General features: G+C 46.8%; 2 protein-coding genes across 7 annotated transcripts in view; one reads left to right on the top strand and one right to left on the bottom strand.

The window, feature by feature from the left end:
* LOC120894681 (coiled-coil domain-containing protein lobo) overlaps window positions 1–11,734 on the top strand; it is a 167,269-nt gene extending 155,535 nt beyond the window's left edge. The window contains exons 2-6 of the mRNA XM_040297422.1: window positions 6,689–6,883; window positions 8,052–9,076; window positions 9,161–9,227; window positions 10,640–10,852; window positions 10,911–11,734. Coding sequence (XP_040153356.1) covers window positions 6,689–6,883; window positions 8,052–9,076; window positions 9,161–9,227; window positions 10,640–10,852; window positions 10,911–11,609 — 2,199 coding nt within the window. The 3' untranslated portion in view covers window positions 11,610–11,734. The remainder of the gene's footprint in view (window positions 1–6,688; window positions 6,884–8,051; window positions 9,077–9,160; window positions 9,228–10,639; window positions 10,853–10,910) is intronic.
* Window positions 11,735–13,256: 1,522 nt separating this feature from the next.
* LOC120894479 overlaps window positions 13,257–19,374 on the bottom strand; it is a 36,609-nt gene continuing 30,491 nt past the window's right edge. For all 6 annotated transcript variants that reach the window (XM_040297078.1, XM_040297079.1, XM_040297084.1 and 3 more), the window contains exons 4-10: window positions 16,917–17,407; window positions 16,446–16,792; window positions 15,939–16,100; window positions 15,672–15,860; window positions 15,471–15,600; window positions 15,101–15,374; window positions 13,257–14,187 (exon numbers count right to left, since the gene is read on the bottom strand). In XM_040297078.1, the coding sequence (XP_040153012.1) occupies window positions 14,060–14,187; window positions 15,101–15,374; window positions 15,471–15,600; window positions 15,672–15,860; window positions 15,939–16,100; window positions 16,446–16,792; window positions 16,917–17,407 (1,721 nt within the window). In that variant the 3' untranslated portion in view covers window positions 13,257–14,059. The remainder of the gene's footprint in view (window positions 14,188–15,100; window positions 15,375–15,470; window positions 15,601–15,671; window positions 15,861–15,938; window positions 16,101–16,445; window positions 16,793–16,916; window positions 17,408–19,374) is intronic.

Below are 19,374 nucleotides of genomic sequence, written 5' to 3'. Positions count from 1 at the left end.
GGGAAGATGGTAAATCCGGTAGTGGGGAAATGCTGAGTGGGGAGATATAGCAAAGGAGAAAGATTGGCTACCCCGGCTCGGGCGGGGAGGGAGGGTTGGATGGGAGAGATATAATTTTATTTCCATTTTTATATTTATTTTTATTTTATCTCTCCTCAGCGCAACATCACTTTTCCCATTGCAGATTCTTCCTCCTTCGCTCGCTCTCCTACTCTCTGTTTATGCTCTCTTCCTCTTCCGCACGCACACAAACACATAGCAGAGGTTCTCAAATTTATTGCTTTACTTCCTGTGTGTGTGTGTGTGTGCTCTTTTTTATTACTGTCCACGTGGTGTTGTTGATGTTGGAGCCGTTTTCCTTCCTTTTGCAAAGCTTCGGGGTTCGAAGATTTTCCTCGAGTATCAACACACAGCAGTGCATGATGCTGCTGTTGTTTTTCCCCTTTCTATCTCTCGCTCTATCCTTCTTGTTCGCTCTCTCTCTCTTTTTGCTTTTTCTGTTGGACTGTTTTGTTGCCGATTTTCCCACCCCAACCCCTAATGCCACTTTTCCTGGGCATAAGTACATAAATAAACGTAACGGGTTTTCCATCTTTCCCGCGCCACCTGCCTGCAACAGTGTCCGTATTTGTATGGTTGTGGTTGTGTTTTCATTCACAAATCCGATTTTACTACCCACCACCACCATCGCGGGGACGATGGAGCCCTTTTGAGCTACAATGGGAGTGTATGCCGGGTAGTAAAAATAAGCAATTCGGATCGGAGCCACCTAAACGCAAGCGCTGCAGTGCCAACGACGGCAACGTGGAAGCATAAACGATCGTTTGTTGATTTTTATACGTGTTTACTGCACGGACGGTGCGTTGGGAGCGGCAAAGAAGTAATACAGCGCAGTCAATCTTGCGGAATGTGATTCAATCCACTTAACACTCCATTACCGGTGCGGAGGTGCTGGTTTGGGGCGATATGATAGCCGCCGTTAATACACATGCTCCGTGATCGATTCACTGTCTCCCTTCCAATCACTTGGGATGTGTTTATGGTAATATTAAAGGATTAACTGGACAAGCATGCAAAACTGCACGAATTAAACACTTTTTCGAGCAGCACTCACTGCGTTTCCTTAGTTACAGCATGATGAAAAAGGAACAAAGCTCGGTTGCTTCAGGAAGCGTTGGTGATTATAGATTGGTTCGATTTGTTTACAAATAGAAAACGAAAGTCCTCTCAACGCCAACGAACCCCTCAGCACACATTTCTCCCTTTTGCCATCAACTGTCTCTCCGAGCTAAAAACGACAAACTAATAATGAAACAGAAAGTTACAGATTGTCCGTCTCTAACTTGTTGCACCGGCGCTCTTGGCCGTGCTCGTGAAGTGTTCCGGGAGAAAGAAAAAAGGCCAAAGAAAAGCATCAAAACACGGACAAAGCTGTGGCACTCTTTTCGCAAACATTGGTGTGCGAACATTAATTTTTTGCTCCGTGTTTTCCATCCGTACTGCTGCTGCTGCTCATCGTTTCGATCGTGTGCATCGTTCCGGCAAACCGTAAGGGAGTAGGAGTTGGTCCAAATAAAGTAAATAGCAAATTCCCTTCTGCCGCCTTCTGCTTCGCCTTCCTCTTCGGCGACGGTGGGTGGGTGGGTTGTGGATGTGGGTGGAAGGAAGAGAATAAAAACGAAATAAAACCGACTCTCCCGGCCCGGATGCTTGCTCCGTTCCTGCATCCCTCCTTCCATGCCCCGGAGTGAAAGTGACGGACGATGGAGAGGGCGCACACAGACAGCCGCACAACGGTGTGGCATAGTTCCCTTTACTGGCTTACCGGCTGGCTCACATGGCTTGTGGCCTTGGCACAGAAACACCCGGGCGAGGCCCTGCTCCGTCTTGCCCTGTGTTTGTGGGTGTGCTTACCGGCTGGGCCAAAAAGGAAAGCCAAAACACAGACACACACACAAAACAAGCCGGAATGAAAGCACACTGACCGAGGAATTGATCCTTGCGAACCGATGTACGGAGAACCCCGGTCAATCGTAATTGTACCTGCCACGTAGTAGTAGCCGCAGCAGCAGTCTTGTCTTGTCCTGGCGGCGGCTCCGGTCCTGGGAAGATGGAATTTAAAAGCTGTTCCCAACGCGTCGTCGTCGATGGTTGTCCGGATTGGGAAATTAGACGAACGTGGTGAAGGCAATGATGGTATGCACAACAAAAGAAAAAAAAGAACCGAAAACAGGCCCGTCACCGTCGTGACGAGCTCGTGAACTGGCCAAGGTCAAAGGATGTTATTCCTGTTTTTTTTTTGTTTTGTTTTGTTTTGCTGTGTGTGTTTTTTCTCTTTTGGGTTCGTTTAATTCTATTTGGCAATTTCCTCTCATTGGCTTCCTTTTCCCGAACGGGACGTGCATTAGGAAACAGGCCAACCATTTAAAGCGGGTTGGTGGGTCGTTTTGTTTTCTATTTTTTATTGCCCTTTTTTCCTCCTGCTTTTGAGCCATTTTTGGAAGGTACAAGGCTGCGTAAAGCATTCAGTAAGTTCAGTGTGAATCGATTACTGACCATCCTTAACGCACCGAAGCGCTTCGCACTACGGCCAATCCGTCACATGCTGTCCCACTTATCTCCCTTGTTTGCATTCTACACTCGGTCGGTTGCAATGTTGCACTACACTCGTTTGTTTTACCATAATAAACTATGTTGGATGCGAAGGCATTTACGATAGGGTAGGTAAATAACCTCGAGGGACATTCTCGACAGGAGATAGCAGCCATCGGAAGATATGGCCAGCAGCAACCCGGTGCCGGGTGATTTGAATGCGCTGTAAACAGAGAGCAGTGACTGTGTTGTTTGCATTATCTTCCATTAAATAATGGTATTGCAATACTGCTGATCCTCTCCCCCCACCCGGTGCTGTTGAGATGTTTACAGTACACGCAATAAATGACTTCATTTTCCAATTGCTCTGTTGTACCGTAAAGTAAATTAAAATACTGCCGATAGGTCAACATACGTGTGTGTGATTCCAAGTAACCAACTTTAATGAACAAAAGTGGCAGAATTTCCTGATTGCCACCTGTAACCTTTTTCGAACCCGTTCTGAATGGACTTCGGCTATTACATTCATGGCCATTCCTTGTAGTTTGTAAACTGTACATCAGGGGATTCTGGCAAGTTATCAGGTTCTAAATTGTTGATGAGTAAGTCGGTCTGTATGTGATTTAACGGTCCATATTAATATGTGTTGTAAAGCTTTTCGTTTAATTGCAGCACTTCATGAACGCTCGTTGTTCTGTCCCGAATGCATTTGGAAATAATGTTATTGTTATTGTTAAATTATTACAACAGGTACGGAAATATCATAATAACGTACTTTATATTTTTTTGCTAATTTTAGTTGAAACCTTGCTTGAAGACTGCACTTTTCATGTCAAACAGTGTAACCTTTTTGTCAGATAAAGTTCCGATTGCCTTCCGTGTGTTGCCAACTCTCTCTCTCTCTCTTTTTTGTGTGAAACCGACCGATTGTTTAATGCAATTGCTTTCCACCCTCGAAGAGAACGAACGATCGAACGTTCGCCCCCTCCCAAAAAATGCATCCCCAAAACGTGCAAAGCTCCAAACGCGACCGAGCTTCCCACGACAAACCCCTTAATTAAAACAGCAAAGACAGTACACGGCACATCGAACTATTTCAATCTAGTGACCCGTGCACTGCTTCCCCTACACTGAATTGATGACCTGCCCTTCCTATTGGAGGCTCACACGCAGCCCCGGTATTGAATTTCATCATCTTCCAAGTGCGAATCAAAGTCGCCCGGTGTGTACCATTGGTTTGCCCGTGAGCTCGTAAGAAAGAAAAAAAACGGGGTGAAGCGAAAAAACATCAACCACCGGCAAAGACGACTTTGCTTCCCCCCCGGGTACGGATTGTTTCATCAGGCGTCAATGGTTTCGCAAAGCCCTTTCGTGGTGCTGTTGGTGGAAAATTCATTCCCTCCCCCATACGGGCAGGGAATACTGGAGGAAACCCCCGGACCCCGGTCCGGCGTGCAAAAAGTCATCTTCGGGGGGCTCCAAAATGTGCGCTCATCTGTGCTTGTGTGCGAATGTGCGAATGCAATTACCATCGGTAGTGTTTCATTTTCGATTCCGTTCCCGTCATCGTCGTCCGTCTTCTTGGTGTACGCCCACGCGTGTGTGTGTCGGTTCCATTTCCCGAGCGCTTCATTTCGTTTGATGGATGTTTGGAAAAGTGGCCTGTTGATAAGTCGGAGTGCCGCTCCCGGTGGCAGGCAAAGAGAAATAACAGAAAAAAGAAATCGGCAAATGTCGAGGACGAAGGAAGAAAAACCCCAGAAACGTCTGCACGTTGGATCAAAACGGTTTGTGAAATCTTAAGGCAATGTACGGGCTCACCCTTGGTTACGGTGCAGCCACCGTGCGTAGTTGTGGCAGTAGGCCGTTCTTTAGTGTCACCGTCCCCATTTGTCACCTCGACATATTCTTTTCCGTGCATTTTTTTTGTGTTGCTGCTCTTTGAAATCCGTTGTTTTAGTTTTTTCGTTGTTTTTCGTGCAATGATTTGTTTCGTTTCACTTTTTTTGGCTCTCGCTTTTCGTTCTTCCCCGAAAGATTTGCCATTTCCGTTTTCTTACCGCTTTTGCACTGATTTCGATTCTGTTTCTTTTCCCTTTTATTTTGCCGGTTAGGTGGTTTATTCCACCCCACCACATTCTTGCGTCGTCTTGCGTCGTCTTTATCGTGCGCTCTTCACTCACTCACTCTCGGGTGCGCCAATCATCCAATCACCTTCATCTAGATGCGTTTGTATTTTTTTTTTCGTTCATTTTGTTTGCTTACTCGTATGCGCTTCTTTGCCGCTTTTCGCTGGGCGCTGTGCTTTCCGTTTCCGGCCGGTCGAGCGACGGGGGGAGGCGAAAAAAACCCCTCACCAGGATATCTTTCGCTTGCGGACGGGATTGCGTATGCGGGTCTTTCAATTTATCTGTGCCGTTTGGTTTCGTACACACACACACTCGCACACACATCCATTCCACCTTTGGTTATTCGGCTCCAACTCCATACCCGGCCAAAATGGAAGCTGGGGCCCGGGGATTTGGTTCGGTAATTCGCACCAATCGGTCGTCGGTGGATTGGAACGTGTTTTCTGGCGGGTGTGTGTGTGTGTGTGTGGCAAAGAGAAAAAGGCGGCAGTGGGAGAGATTGTCCGCATCGTTGCTCCCTCACTCCCGGTCCTCAAACACTTTCTTATTCTTGAGCGATTTTCCACTTGCATATCCATTCCACATTGGGTTTTCCCCCATTTTTTTCTTCTTCTTTCTCCTTCTTTGGCTTTCCCTACATACACACGGTTGGAGGGGTACAATCTCAATCAGAAAACTCAAAACACAGCTTGGCCCCATTGTGACCTGTGCCCGGGCAGGGTGAAGATTCGGATGGGGCCGGGGGGGAAGGGGGGGTTAGTGCGGGAAAGGGCCGGTAAACACTGCCGGGCGGAATTCTCGGGTGAAACATCAATCCGTAATCCGTTCACCGGACCGATCCGTTCATCATTCCGGCTCCAATCGAGGGCAGGACGGATCGTTCGTCAACGTTTGTGATGCCTTTCCTGCCTGCCTTTCGCCAACCCCTTTCTGGCCGTATGTGCACTATGCTGCGATGTTACGTTATGTTGTGCTGCGGTCTTTTCGGTGCGGCTCTGTCCCTCTCCCCCATTTGATAAGGTGACTCCAAGTGCGCCAATCGAAGGATCCGGCAGGACATTCAATAAGTGGGAAACGGGGAGATGGGGCAGGATGGAAAGTGTTTTACCCAACTGGCTGGGATGGAAAAAGTGGCGAAAAAAGGATCCATTTCCAGTGTATGTACGCGTGTGTGTGTGTGTGCGCACTTTTTTGCTCCTTATGTTTCGCATTATTTTTGGCTTCATTTTCTACTTTTTCGTCTACTTTTTCGGTTATTCCCTTGCTCCTCTGCCCTCGCCACGGCACGATTGATGTCAAGTACATGCACATGGGTGAAAGTGGACACGTGTGTGCAGTTTGAGTTCAGCGTGTGTGTGTGTGTGTGTATGATGTGGCCGGCTTGAGATCGAAATCTCTTACTTGTGCGCACCACGACCGTGGAAAAAGCGTCCGTTGGGACGTCCTCATCAACCAGACCCAAGCAGAGCACACCTTTGGCTGGGCGGGGTGGGGGGGAAATTGCTTTTCTGTCTTAGGTTTTTCTCGTCCACTGCCTGCGTCCACCCGCGCACGCCACACCTTAATTGACATCCTTCCTGTCTAAGAGCTGGGCATAGATTGAGGAGTTGTTTTTTTTTTTCGTTCACCTTCCACTGTTGATTGATGTTGTGCACTTTACCTTTTTTTTTGGTTTCACAAGACTAAAAATACCAAAACTAGCTTGAAACAATTTGTCGGTAAGACTTGTTTTTGAAAGCAAAAGGTATAATAACATAGCAATGGAATTCTGAAACGTATTTTTTGTCGATAAACGCCTAGTGGTATGCAATCCGCTCTTTAAAACGCCAACATTCATGCAATCTGCTATACAAAACTCCTATTATTGCTCCCTGTTAGGTCTTAAATGTGTAAACGTAATCGTAATCAGCTTATACTTTAATTGTTTAACAATACTATCTCTCATTGTCTTCTCTTTCCCGTTCCAGCCAACGCGCTTGGTCTCGCCGGACGAGGTGCTGAAGCGGCGGCGTGCGAACAGTTTCGAGCTGGCCACGCTGCTTGCCAGCTTTCTGATCGGAAATGGGTTTGCGGCTTGCGTCGTTTCCGGCTATGCGACGCGCGAAGTGGTCAACAACGATCAGCAACGTGTCGTGTGTCCTTTTGTGCCGGTGGAAGCAGAGGTAAGACAGATTAGAGTCCCGCACATACATTGAGGTCATTAAATGAGGTCATCTTACACGAAGGACCCCCAAAAGGTCCTTCAAGCGTGCATATTTTATAGAAAAATCATTCACTTCATTACTTCTTCAATGAATCTTTAGCATTTTTACGTTTTTTTTCCTTCTTTGTTGAAACACTCTTCTCTTTGACCTCGTTTGTGTAGTTTCTTTTCGCTTCCTTTTTTGGGGTTCCTCGCTCCCTCGCACACCTTCCTTATTATGTTTAATTTTTTTTTTTTTTGCGCTAATGAGGACACCTACCCGACCGCACCGGAAAAAAACCTCACCCGAGCCCATCTCGGTTCGTCTCGAATTTCGCTTGAAATGATGATGCATCAGGTTACGCCAATCTGTAACATTGTTCGCGACGAAACCACGACCGGATGCTGGTTGCGGCATTCCGAAACGGGACACAGCAGCAGCAGCAACTGTAGCGAGAAACCCTTTTCTTCGCGCAAGGAACAACACACACACACATCCGGTGAAGAGTTGCACGTGAAGGCGAGCGAGGAAGGCCATGGGGAGCGACGCAAACGCAATTATGCACGAAACGGCTTCCTGAGACGGTGTGCAAACGGTCTGCTATTGATGGGGCAGAAACTTGACCCACCGGGGGCATAAACAGAGCCAAATTTCCACCATCACAGAACGCATAAAAACAGTTCAAACTATCGGCTAATTTGTTTTACGGCCACATGGAACCTCTCTCTCTCTCTCTCTCTCTTTCTCTGCCGCATTTTTTATCGTACAAGAAGAGACAAATGTCCAGAATAATGCCGCATGACATCTGTGCAGCGCACATGTTCCACGTGGGAAGGATGGGAAGACAAAAAACCGCGACAGCCAAAGCTTCTTCGGCCATTGAACGCTTGGCGACTGCCCGTCAATGACCGAGCCGCGCCAAGGATAACGATGTAAAATGTGAGGTACACATTATAATAACATAAAAGCCAACCCCCGTTTCGTTCAAGAACCGAGCTTCAAAGTGTGGTAAAGAAAGTCTAAGAGGTTAACGATCCCCAAACCGTGCTGACAAATGTGTTGTTGCGTCTCGTGAGGCATTTTATTACAGTGTTTTTCTTTCTAAAAATTTACTTTTTGTTACCCAAACTGCTCCATTTCTTTGCAGGAAAGCACCGAAGAGGAGCAACCGGAGCCGCCGAACAAGTATCAACTCCGCCAACCGCCCGACCTGCGCAGCCAGTACCTGCTCAACATCGAGGAGGAAAAGGTGGCCAAAGTGCTGGCGGAGGAAGCGAATCGATTGGCCGCCGAACAGGAGGAGCGCGAGCGGCTCGAGCAGCCCCCGAACGATCCCAAGCGGGGCCATCGCGTCCACGCCTGGGTGGCCATCGTGCTCAATGCGCCCTGGTGCTACAAACCGGGCTACCGCGAGACGGCTCTCGATCCAAACACGGGCGAACAGGTGCTGCAGCCGCCGAGTGCCTTCTTTCTCGAACCGTCCACCGGATTCCGGCACGAGGTGTCCTCGCCCGACTATCTCGCCATCGAGAGCGTCTGGAACCAGCACAACTACTACGTCAACAAGCAGGATCCGGCCGCGGGCCTAGCGGCAATGCGCTGGGATCTGGCCGAGGGGCGCGACTGGGAACACTTTCTGCCGGGGGAACCGTACGAGCTGCGGGAGGACAGTGCGGTGCCGGAGGATCAGGACCCGCTCACCACGGAGGAGGAGATCGAGAAGGAGAAACATCTCGACATGCCGACGTCCTGGGTGCGGTCGCTGAACGTCTCGCGGACCGACTACGAGCAGCGGTTCCCGGACGGCACCAAGGTGATCTACTTCAAGAAGACGATCTACGAGCGGTTCGCACCGTACCGCAATTTGATCGGCTTGGTGCGGCGCATCACGACGTACGATACGCTCGACTACGACGATCCGATCAGCCGGTGGGAGTTTTACGCCAACCGGGACGATCAGCTCAACCTGGTGCGCATCGAGTACCGGACGAACGAGACGGAGGAACGGTTCGACAAGGGCCGGCCGGACTGTTTGCGCTCGCTGAAGCACCGGGCGGCGCCGAACAATGAGTACGAGCTGCGGTTCTTTTACCAGTACCGGTTCGATGCGCTGCGTACGCTGGTGTACCATGCCGAGTACATACAGGAGCACTACGATAAGCGCGATGATCGGTAAGTGTGCTTTGCCGCGCAAGGCGTTAGTGTAGTTGTTGTGTCTGCTAAAAAAAACTTCACTGCTTTTCGAACCCCGTCTAGGTTATACTATCGCGAGTTTCACAACATTCCCAAGGATCCGGTCACCAAAGAACCAAGCAAGTTGACGGTAAGTACGAGCAATTTAATGAAAAAGTCGTTTATTTGGAAAATAGTTAAAATTACAACAAAAATACTTTCAACGGCATTCGAGCGTTGACACTGTAGCGACATCTGTTGGCAGCGCACGAGTTTGCTTCATGTTTTGAGCGCCCGTCAACAGATTGCGCTGGCTGAGAGGTTGCCTGTTTTCGAGTAGTCTGCTCGAAACAATCGCCATTCGCACTATGGTTCGAATCAATGGAAAGACCAATAATCTCTTCTTGCTATACAAATTCTGGAGGGTATAAGGCGCATTAGTTTCGTTGCACCCTTCATACTTGGATAATAACATTTTTGCACTAAATTTCTACATCCAATACATCAAAAACATGGCAACGAAATCAGTTGCTATCTTCTCAATTCCTAAACCGGAATAGGTTCACGATCCATTCCATGACAGATACATATGCAGGTATAAGCTGGCATCGCGAAAGAAATGGTTTAAAATTAACAGTCGTTAAAAACTGAACTGAGTTCATTTGTTAATTTTAACGACTGGTCCTATGCCGTCGTTAAACAAACGACTGTCAAGAGCGTATGCGATACAAATTAACAGTCGTTTAATTATATTGCTCAATTTTTTTACCCGTGTTTGCCTATATGCGATATCGAGCAGTCGTTGACTGTTAAACCAAAATGAACTTTAAACGACAGTTAAAAAGAGTTCATTTATTCGCGATGCCGGCTATATTTTTCAAATTACTATAATATAAGGGAGTTTCAGGATGCCTTTGATTTAGATTTAGAAGCAGTTGCAGGAATTTTTTTGGGTACAGTATCAGTTCCATGAAAAAGTAGGTTCAAAATAAGTTCCTGGATCGATATAGGGGTCAGAAATAGTCCCAGGATCGGTAAGGACATTGGAATATGTTTCATTTCTTCAGGACCAGTCATAGAACCGATTTGAATGTGGTATCAGGTCCAAGGCTAAATAGTATGGATTCTGAATTGATTTCTCTTCAAATTCTCTTTAAAATTACAGGGATTTTCAGGGGTTTTGATAATTTTGGAACACTTTCTTGACACTTTATTATGGGAAGAGAAGTCTACATAAAGGGATGTGGACTCTAGAGCACTTGTTTTGAAGAGGGTGATTTGGAATCAGATGGGAATTAGCAACATGCCTGTCCTAAAAGGTTACCCTACAGTCCAATAACGTTCATATACAGTTCACTTCCCATAAGAAAGAGTCAAGAAAGATTCGCAAAATTATCAGAACCTAGGATAACTCCTGTAAAAGACATCTGAGAATTGATTTGTCTCCAAAACTACCCTTATGTGCACTCTGAAGTTATTAAGTACCTCCGAAATAGATTGCGTATCCCTGTAAACCGACCAAATAAGAAACATAAAACATAAAACCGTCATTCACTATTTCAGCTCATTACTGAAAAGTTTCATCAACATCCGACCAAAGAGCCAGTGAAGGATATTGCGATTCGGAATTGCTACATACAGGATAACAAGATTGCTCTCCAGTTTCACTACGGTGAGGACTGCATTACTGCCTCCACGCGTGAGTTTGTCAAGCCGCCCAAGTCTGAGATGGGCGAAGAAGTGCCGTACGATCCTGCCTGCACCTCTGGCTATGTGGTAAGCTAGATACGCTCCTTACATCAAGTGCCCCATCTAACCCCCCTCTCTACACTAGTCCAACCCCTGGGACCCGCAACCGACGCAGCTCGATCTGTTCCTCCTTCTCAAGGAGCAGCTCAAGGCGGAAGAGCTCGCCTCGCACGCCTTCCGCCGTCGTGTGGTCGAAATCGATACGATGCTGAGCGAGCGGCGCAAGCAAACCGACTCACCTCGCCTCACCAACAGTCTGTTCGATCCGCTGCGCAACGAGGAGGCCCGTCAGCAGCGGCTGGCCAAGTACGAAGCGATCAAGGCACGGGAGGAACAGATCAAGCAGCAGCAGGCCGACTTCCTGGCACCGTATCTGCTCCGGCTCGGCAACGCCAGCAAGCGTCCACCGACCCGGGCCCAGGTGATGGCACTGTACCGGGACTGTACGACGGATCTGCGCCGGTTCTATCAGCGGCTCGAGGAAGAGCTGCGCAACCGGTGCGACGATCTGATCACGGAGGAGCAATCGCTCAAGCGGTTTCTGGCCCGCTTCCAGCAACACTTTGAGGACGCCGAGTACGAGAAGTTCATTGCCGAGGGAGAGACGATCGAGCGGGATAAGCACATACTGCAGATGCGCCTCGAGAACATACAGGACGACTACCGGCGTAAAGCGGCCCATCTGCGGCAAGCGTTGCGGGAAGATGAGCGCCTCAGACCGTACTTTGGTGCGGAGCTGGAGGAGTCACCGTGTTGTGAGCGAAGTGATTACGACGAGGAATGATGGAGAGTTGGTAGAGGCCGCTTGGTGCCTGGTGTGTGAGTTTTTTCTAATGCGTTAAAAAATATTGTCTAAACTGCTAAAATTTTGAGTGAAATAAAAAGAAAGAACAGACATCACGATATGTCCACTTTCTTCTGTTCTTTCAATCATGGTACTATCGATTACACTCTTTCGTTTTCGTTTGATTTACCTTTTTTTTTATTCAAAAGTAGTTGTGTTGTAATTCTTTCATACATGTTTCGCGATTTCTATTGGATTTTATTTATTTATATTTTTTGGTTTTTCGGTTTCGATGCACGAACAGCTGCACTCCACGCCTAACCCTTTTGCCTTCGCAGAAGTACCTAATATGACTGCCAGCGACGATACTAATGATACTTGAATCGTCCCCCTGCTGCCCACTTTCCTGCGCACTCCGCGATGAGTGACGACTGTGTGTGTTTGTGTCTGTGTATGTGTGTGACACTCTATGCTGTCCATGTGTAGGCGGGTTTTGCAGCTTTTGCAGTTTTTGCTAATACGAAACGAATTCCGTTTATGTACTTTGACGAGATTTGATAACCTAGACGGATGTTTCCGAGTGTGTTTTGTTTCGGTGTTGTACGGAATTGTGGCATTTATTACAGTGTCTCTGTCTCTGTGTTTGGGTTGTTGTTGTTGTGCAAAATCTCATCGCGCTTTCGACGTGTTTCCCATGTCCTTTCGTATGTTTACCACATGCTATCTTACATTATTGATATCGGTTACTAAAAGTGTGTTATGTTTTCATGTTCGCTTGCGTGTATGCTGCTTATCGTCGCATTTGTGTCAGTTTGTGTGTGTGTAATGTGTGTAATACCCTTTTTTCTCTTAATGTATTTGACTATTTGTGTATATACTGTTTTGACTAACCGATTGTGTTTGTTCTCCCTCTTATTCTTCCTCGTTTTCGTCTTTCTCTACTTCTTCTAAATGCTAACGACTTATGCTTTGTTTTCTTCTCTTGCTTTATTACAGTGCTGGTTTGCTGTGTTTTGCTATTATTTTCGATCGCTTTACAATTCTTAACTTTAATTTCCTTGCTCTGTGTATTCGCATTCTCAACATTCGCAACTTTCTAAGCATTGATTGATTTTTCTTTCCCTTCCCCCGGGGTTGCCTTCTCTTTTCAGCTGAGTGCGTTTGTCTTCTTTTCTTTTTGTCAGATTTTTCACCATCTCAGTACGAACTGTTTTCTCACCTCCAAATGTCGCATTCCATTTCTTTCAGCTGATGCATGCTTTCCCTTTTCTTTGCGTGTAGTACAAAATATCTAAATATATATGTAGTTTAAATGTATATGCACTGTATATGTATGTACGTGTATACATATATATGTATATATATATATACTTCCTTGGGTATAATTAAATTAAAGAAGTACAAAATTATTCTCTCTCTCTCTGTCTCTGTCTTTCTCCCTTGTACCGGCCTGGTCGGTTTTGCTTTACGTTTCGTTTCGCTTTTGTGTCCTATTTCCTGAAATTTGCGTTTCTTTGTGTTGTTTCTGTACTACACTGATGACGACCTTTGGTTACGATAGTTATCGCTATGCTTTCTTCCCCTTTATGCTTTCCTGTCTTTCCTCCTTTTCCTTTTTGCACTGTACAAGGATAAACTGCAACTATGCATACTTGCGTTTTTACTGTGTGTATGTGTGTGTGTGTGTTTGTTAGCTAAACATGTGAAGTGTTCAAGTGATACTGTACTGGTTTACTGCACGGCAAAAGTCTTCTTCTAAACGCGATTTTTTCGTTCTATTTTCTCCTGTTTTTTTTATTATCTACGCATCACATGCGGCAGGTGCACGTGCTGATGTCGAAGAATGTTGGTTGCGTACTTGCGGCGCAACCATAACGCCATGCGTCTGCGGGATGTTGTGTCTCTCTACCGAATCGTTTCGCTTCACTACTGTCCCACTATTTACAAGTAAATTCGATTTTTCACCTTGCCACACACGATTGGGGTTAGCCTCTAGGATTGCTAGTTCTTCTTCTTCTTCTTCTTCTTCTTCGATCGACTGACTCTAACCACTGGAAAAGATACTAGGAAGGGTAGAAGGGAACCTGGTGCTAGTACTGTACAATTGGCCGTGCGACGGAGCTGCTGCTGTTGTGTGTGTGTATGTGTTCTGCTTCAAAAAACGGAAAGTACACCATCGGAACTGCACACTCTTCTTAGGGCACACTATCTTTCTCTCCCTTTCTTCCCTGTGCGATTGTGTAGCCCCCCACCCCGTTTTGCCAATCTCTTTATCAGCAATCCCATCTGGATTTCAGTCGGACTTGTGCTTAAGGGATCGACGCTCCACCCCCTAAACAGGTAAGCGTCCATGTTGCGTGCTGCTGTTGCTGCTGCTGTCCTTCGCCTGCCCGCTCTCGCCTACCTGTCCGTTCCGTTCCGCGGTGCCAAACTTAAATGAGAATTAAATGTTAATAGCTTATCGATAACGAGCCCGTCTGGCCGATGCAGCGCCCCTCGTCGTCGAACGTGGCCAGCGTGAGGCGGGCGAACTTGTTGCTCAGCACACCGATGCCATTGTTCTTGATTGGGTTGGTTTCTGGCGGTGGGAAGCAAAGGGAGAAACAGAAAAGAAATGGGTAAGTTTGGTGCTTTTTGTTTCGGTCCTTTCTGCTGGGCAGTACATCAAACGGTGGTACGGTGGTGCGTATTATCCTTTTGCTATTAGCTCGAAACGAAGAAATCGAATGACTTTTTCCCTTTCTTTAACGTGGATATTTAGGGACCGGATTTAAGTGTCCTTTCCAATACGAAAGCAATTTCATAAACAGAACCATTTTGCTTAGTAACATCGGCTTCCCTTGTTGATACGAGCCTTAGCAACGAGGCAATGGTTACTACACACAGGGACAACTGGTATCCCACACTAGCCATAGCAACCATTGCTCAAAAACGTCATCGCTTGCTGAGGTACCCCCTAAGATAAATACCGTTCTTAAGTTTGTTTACATTGGCCTCGTGGCATTTCAGATTGAAGTTAATTGTTTCCTTTCTTTGCCGCTTCCTCGTGCCGCTATGGCCAGAATCTACGCTCAAAGTTGGAATGTTTGCTGTGCGCTTGCATAGCGTACTCTCGTTGCTATTTCAGCTATTGGTTCGTGAAACCATTTTGCAAACGCTTGCGCTATTTATATGGGCAAAGTGCACGCTCAATGGAAGATTCCAGCAGTTCGTTACCGAGAACCATGCCTCTTTTCATGTTTCGCATAGCACAACATCTAAAACTATCTTCTCGTCGCTTCCAGTGATACTTCAGCACAGAGCCAGCTGGGGCAGGAATTTCCTAACCGCTGCTTGCAATGCTTTCAGTAAAAAAAAGCAAAGCGAAACGTAAGCATCAATCAGTTATACGTTTCCTCTGGTCACATCCTCTTCCTGTGACCTTTACTACCGCGACAAACTTTCAACGAGTGGGGCAGCTTTTGACGCCACTTAACGTAACGTTTACTCACCCACATAGGTGTTGTCCGCCAGTCCACCGGCGGCCTGGTCCGCATCGGCACCGCTCTCCTTTCGCCGCTTGTCCTGCTCGATGAAGTGCGTGATTAAGGCGTCTACCATGGCGGCCTGGCGGGAAAAGATTTGCATCAGCTTGGTGGCCGCGATGCCGTTCTCCACCGCGCCAAACTGCAGAAAGATGCACGGCAAGCACTCCGGATCGTTCACGTTGCTTGGTTTCGCGTACTCCCACGAGAACTCTTCGTACTTTAGCCCCAGCAGCAGTGTCTGTCGAAGGATGGATGGATGGAAACGATTGGAAACGATGGTCAATGGGTGTCTGTTTTCATGTTTTCACCATAACACTCTCCCCCCACCACTTACACATTCGATCTGATCGATCACGAAGATCCCCCGCTCGTTGACCGCTATCAGGACGGGCAGATCCTTCTGCTGCATCAAGCTCATAAGACCACGTACCGGTTGTTCAACTTGTCCGTGGAAGTAGGCCGCCCTGAACGGGAGTACAAACACGCGTTACATTAGTCGCGCGTCGCATTTCACATTAACACCGTGGAGGCTTACCCGTAGAACGGCAGACCCCAGCAAAACTCGAGATACTTCCGCATCAGCTTCTTGGTGGTAGCCGTCGTTGGAACGCGCTTGAACTGCTCCAACAGCCGTACCTCGGCCGACGATCGCTGACTGATCGGCAGCCAGGACCAGCTCGAGCTTTTGGCCACGTGTGCCGGCAGGAAGCGGAATTGGTTCTCCCTACAAACAAGCGAAGTGGGAATTAAATAAACTGGCAAGGGAGACACAGGGTGTCCAGAGAGGGAAGGTTATACTTACCGGAAGTAGCTAGTTGTGTGCGTATGGGAATTGTACGGGCCCAGCTCTATCCGGGCCTGGATGCCACCGAGCATGATCGATTGCGACGGTTCCATGACATACCGGCCGAGCAGTACGTTGTGTCTTGCCTCCTCGTACAGCAGCTCCAATATCCGCGGATCTCTGTCAAGTGGCACAGAAGGGAGGAGAGAGAGAGTGCAATTAATTAGTATTTGGAGAAGATTCAAGCGATTGCATAGTTTTAGGCGGAAACAGTCAACGGATTAGCAAAGGAATAAATCAATTGCATACATTTAGGCGGAATAAAACGAGTAAAACTTGGGACAGTTTATCTGTATGAAATATTCAATTCATGGAACATCATTCATTTTATATAGGAATATTTGGTAGTCCTATTGTAAAATAATCATTAAAAAATCATAAAAACTACTCATGAAAATTATATATGCAATTTTTCCCCGTTTTCAAACAACACCAAAGAAGCTTCCGATCGCTTACTACACTTACTTGATCTTTTCCTCGTCCCGCCGGGAGAAGAACACGTTCCGCCGGAGCGTCGTCATCGGCTCGTCGGACAGCTTCTCCAGCTCGTTCCCGTGGCTGTGCTTGTCCAGCAGCTTCGACCAGGCGACGCGCACCGCGTACGGCCGATGGTGCGGCTTGAGCTGCACCTCCAGCAGCGGGCTGGTCATCCACAGCCCGAACACGCTCTGGGCCAGCAATTTGTTCGTTATACCTAGTTCTTCACAGCCAAGGGCGGCGGCAAGCATCACCTGCGCCGGGCACTGTGCCGTGCCCTCGATCTCCATATGTACAGCGATCCGCGACATCAGGTAGACCACCGTCGGGATCACCTGAAGGAGCGAGTGAGAGGGAAAGGCAGAGAGCCGAGAGAAGCAAAAGAAGAAGAAAAAAACAAAAAGTGATGAACATCATCTGCCGTGAGATGCTTGTGTCGCGCGTGCTCGCGTGCTCTACCTTCTGCATCGGTCGCGGGGGTGCCAGGGTCGTTGTGCTGGTCGTCGTTGCCGTTGTCGTCGTCATCGTGCTCGCGGTTACCGGTCGTGCCACCACGTTCACGGTCACGTTCACGTTCACACCACTCGAGTGTGGTGGCAGTTGCTGCTGCTGCTGCTGCTGTTGCTGGGCGGTGGCTGAGCTGACCACGAACGGGTTGTCTTCGGACCACAGTCCCGAGGAGGTGGCGGCGGCCGACGAAGACGAAGGATAGCTCGCAACGACGTTTGGCGGAAGATTAGGACCGCTTGCTACACTGGCCGTTGATTGTTGTAGCTGCTTTTGCTGCTGCTGTGGTTGCGGTTGCTGTTTGCTGTACAAGTGCTGTTGCTGCTTTGCCGCACTGTTGCTATTGCCTGTCGTCGTTGAGGCTTTCGGTTGATGGAGCAGTGTTTCATTGCCGTTTCCCTGGCTTAACTGGTAGCTGCCACTGGTTGTGTTCGATACGGGCCCTGCAAAAGCGCAATGAATTGAAATGCAATGTTAAGTTTATTCAATATAATTGGTTATAATTTTCAATCAAACTCTGTTCAATAAAGTGCTCTGTTCAATAAACAAAGAACAATTCAATAAAGCACTGTGGAGGTACTCCAATGTACCACACGATAATAAATTGCATTGATGAGCGAAATTAATTTCATTACATCGTGAATACCATCGTTGCTCTGCATTTGTTTGATCAGGTTTTTTTTTGTTTTATTCCCATTATTTTTTAACTTTTAACATCATGCTAGACAACCTCCCCTTACAACATTCATAATTAACATATTTACATTCCGCCGTACGTTTGCTCAACCTCCACCCCCCGCCTTACGTTCGCCCTGGGAGAAGCAATGGCAATACTTCCGATGCATAAACCATGAGTGTAAACATGTATTAATTCAAACAAACATTGTATGTAAATAACTGTGGTATGTTTTCCTTCATTCAATCAACACTCTAGCCCGCATTCTCGATAGCCGTTTGATGTTATCGTTTCGTATGCAGGTTTAGAATATATATATTTATTAATGTTTGCATTTAAAAAAATTGACAAAAATTGTCAATTTTTCATGGCTTTATCTTCACCCGCACTAACAAAACGTTAGATGCACTTTCAGCAATAGTATCCTATGAGTCAGTAGCCCAAATTGGAAAGCTCCATCAGTCGAACTCTAACCGTGATGGCCAAAACGGTAAAGCAACTTCGTTTGAATGTGTGCACGTCACAACGGGAACGAACATCGTACAGCAGTTTGTGGACATTGGATAAGTCCATTCCAGCATCTACAAAATTTTGGCACTATTAGCCAACAATCGAGCTTTGAAAAAAGAGCCCAGTTCCGAATGGCCATCGACACTGAGCGGTGACTTGAGGCTCCAGAGGAAGCCGAAGATGAAGACTGAGAGAACAGTCGCTACAACGCTGCGTTACCAACACGAGGCAGAAGCTCTACACCAACAATTTTGTCGCAAAAACTGAGGAGGAATTGATAATCTTCGAGGATAGAACTTTTAACATGTCTACACGCATGTCTTCGTCCGCCATGGCGTAAATTCCTGAGAAACTTCTGGTCGTAGATTTATTTTTACAGGATAGCTTCACTAATAACTTTTCGAATGATGTTTATGGCAAGCAATTATCCATATTGTTTTTTTTTTGTTCTATAGTCATTCGATAAAATTGCCCGCTAACAACATGCCCGTCATGGGTTCAAGTCCAGAATGGACCGTGCCACCATACGTAGGAATGACTATCCTGCTGCGGTAATTGATAAGTCACTGAAAGCCAAGCCCACTAGTGATACAGGCAGACCTTGACCGACAACGGTTGTTGTGCCAAAGAAGAAGAAGAAGAAGAAGAAGAAGAAAAGGAAGAAAAAGAAGAAGAAGAAGAAGAAGAAGAAAAGGAAGAAGAAGAAGAAGAAGAAGAAGAAGAAGAAGAAGAAGAAGAAGAAGAAGAAGAAGAAGAAGAAGAAGAAGAAGAAGAAGAAGAAGAAGAAGAAGAAGAAGAAGAAGAAGAAGAAGAAGAAGAAGAAGAAGAAGAAGAAGAAGAAGAAGAAGAAGAAGAATTCGAAAAAATCCATTTTTTAATGCGATCGTTAGAATATAACTGCTCAGGTGGTTTTACGATACCAATATAACATTTTCAAGGAAACGCACCAGGATAGCTCAGCATTCGTTGTACCATTCCATTAACTGGGATATTCCTCTGCTTTACTATTTAACCATTCTCACAAAAACATCAATCGCACCACCCTTGGGAATTCATCGGAAAGAAGGCTTGCAAAACATGACACATTAACGATTTTCTACAGAAAAAAAAACGCACACACAAAAGTGCAACAACAGTGTGATTGTGTGGTGCAGTGCAACCTTATTCCAACCTGGTCTGGTGCGTTTCCTGTACAGAAAGAAATACAAAAAAACAGATAGATAA

The sequence above is a fragment of the Anopheles arabiensis genome, chromosome 2 (assembly GCF_016920715.1).
Source record: "Anopheles arabiensis isolate DONGOLA chromosome 2, AaraD3, whole genome shotgun sequence".
NCBI classification, from domain to species: Eukaryota; Metazoa; Arthropoda; class Insecta; order Diptera; family Culicidae; genus Anopheles; species Anopheles arabiensis.
This window is presented reverse-complemented; position numbering and strand designations above follow the sequence as displayed.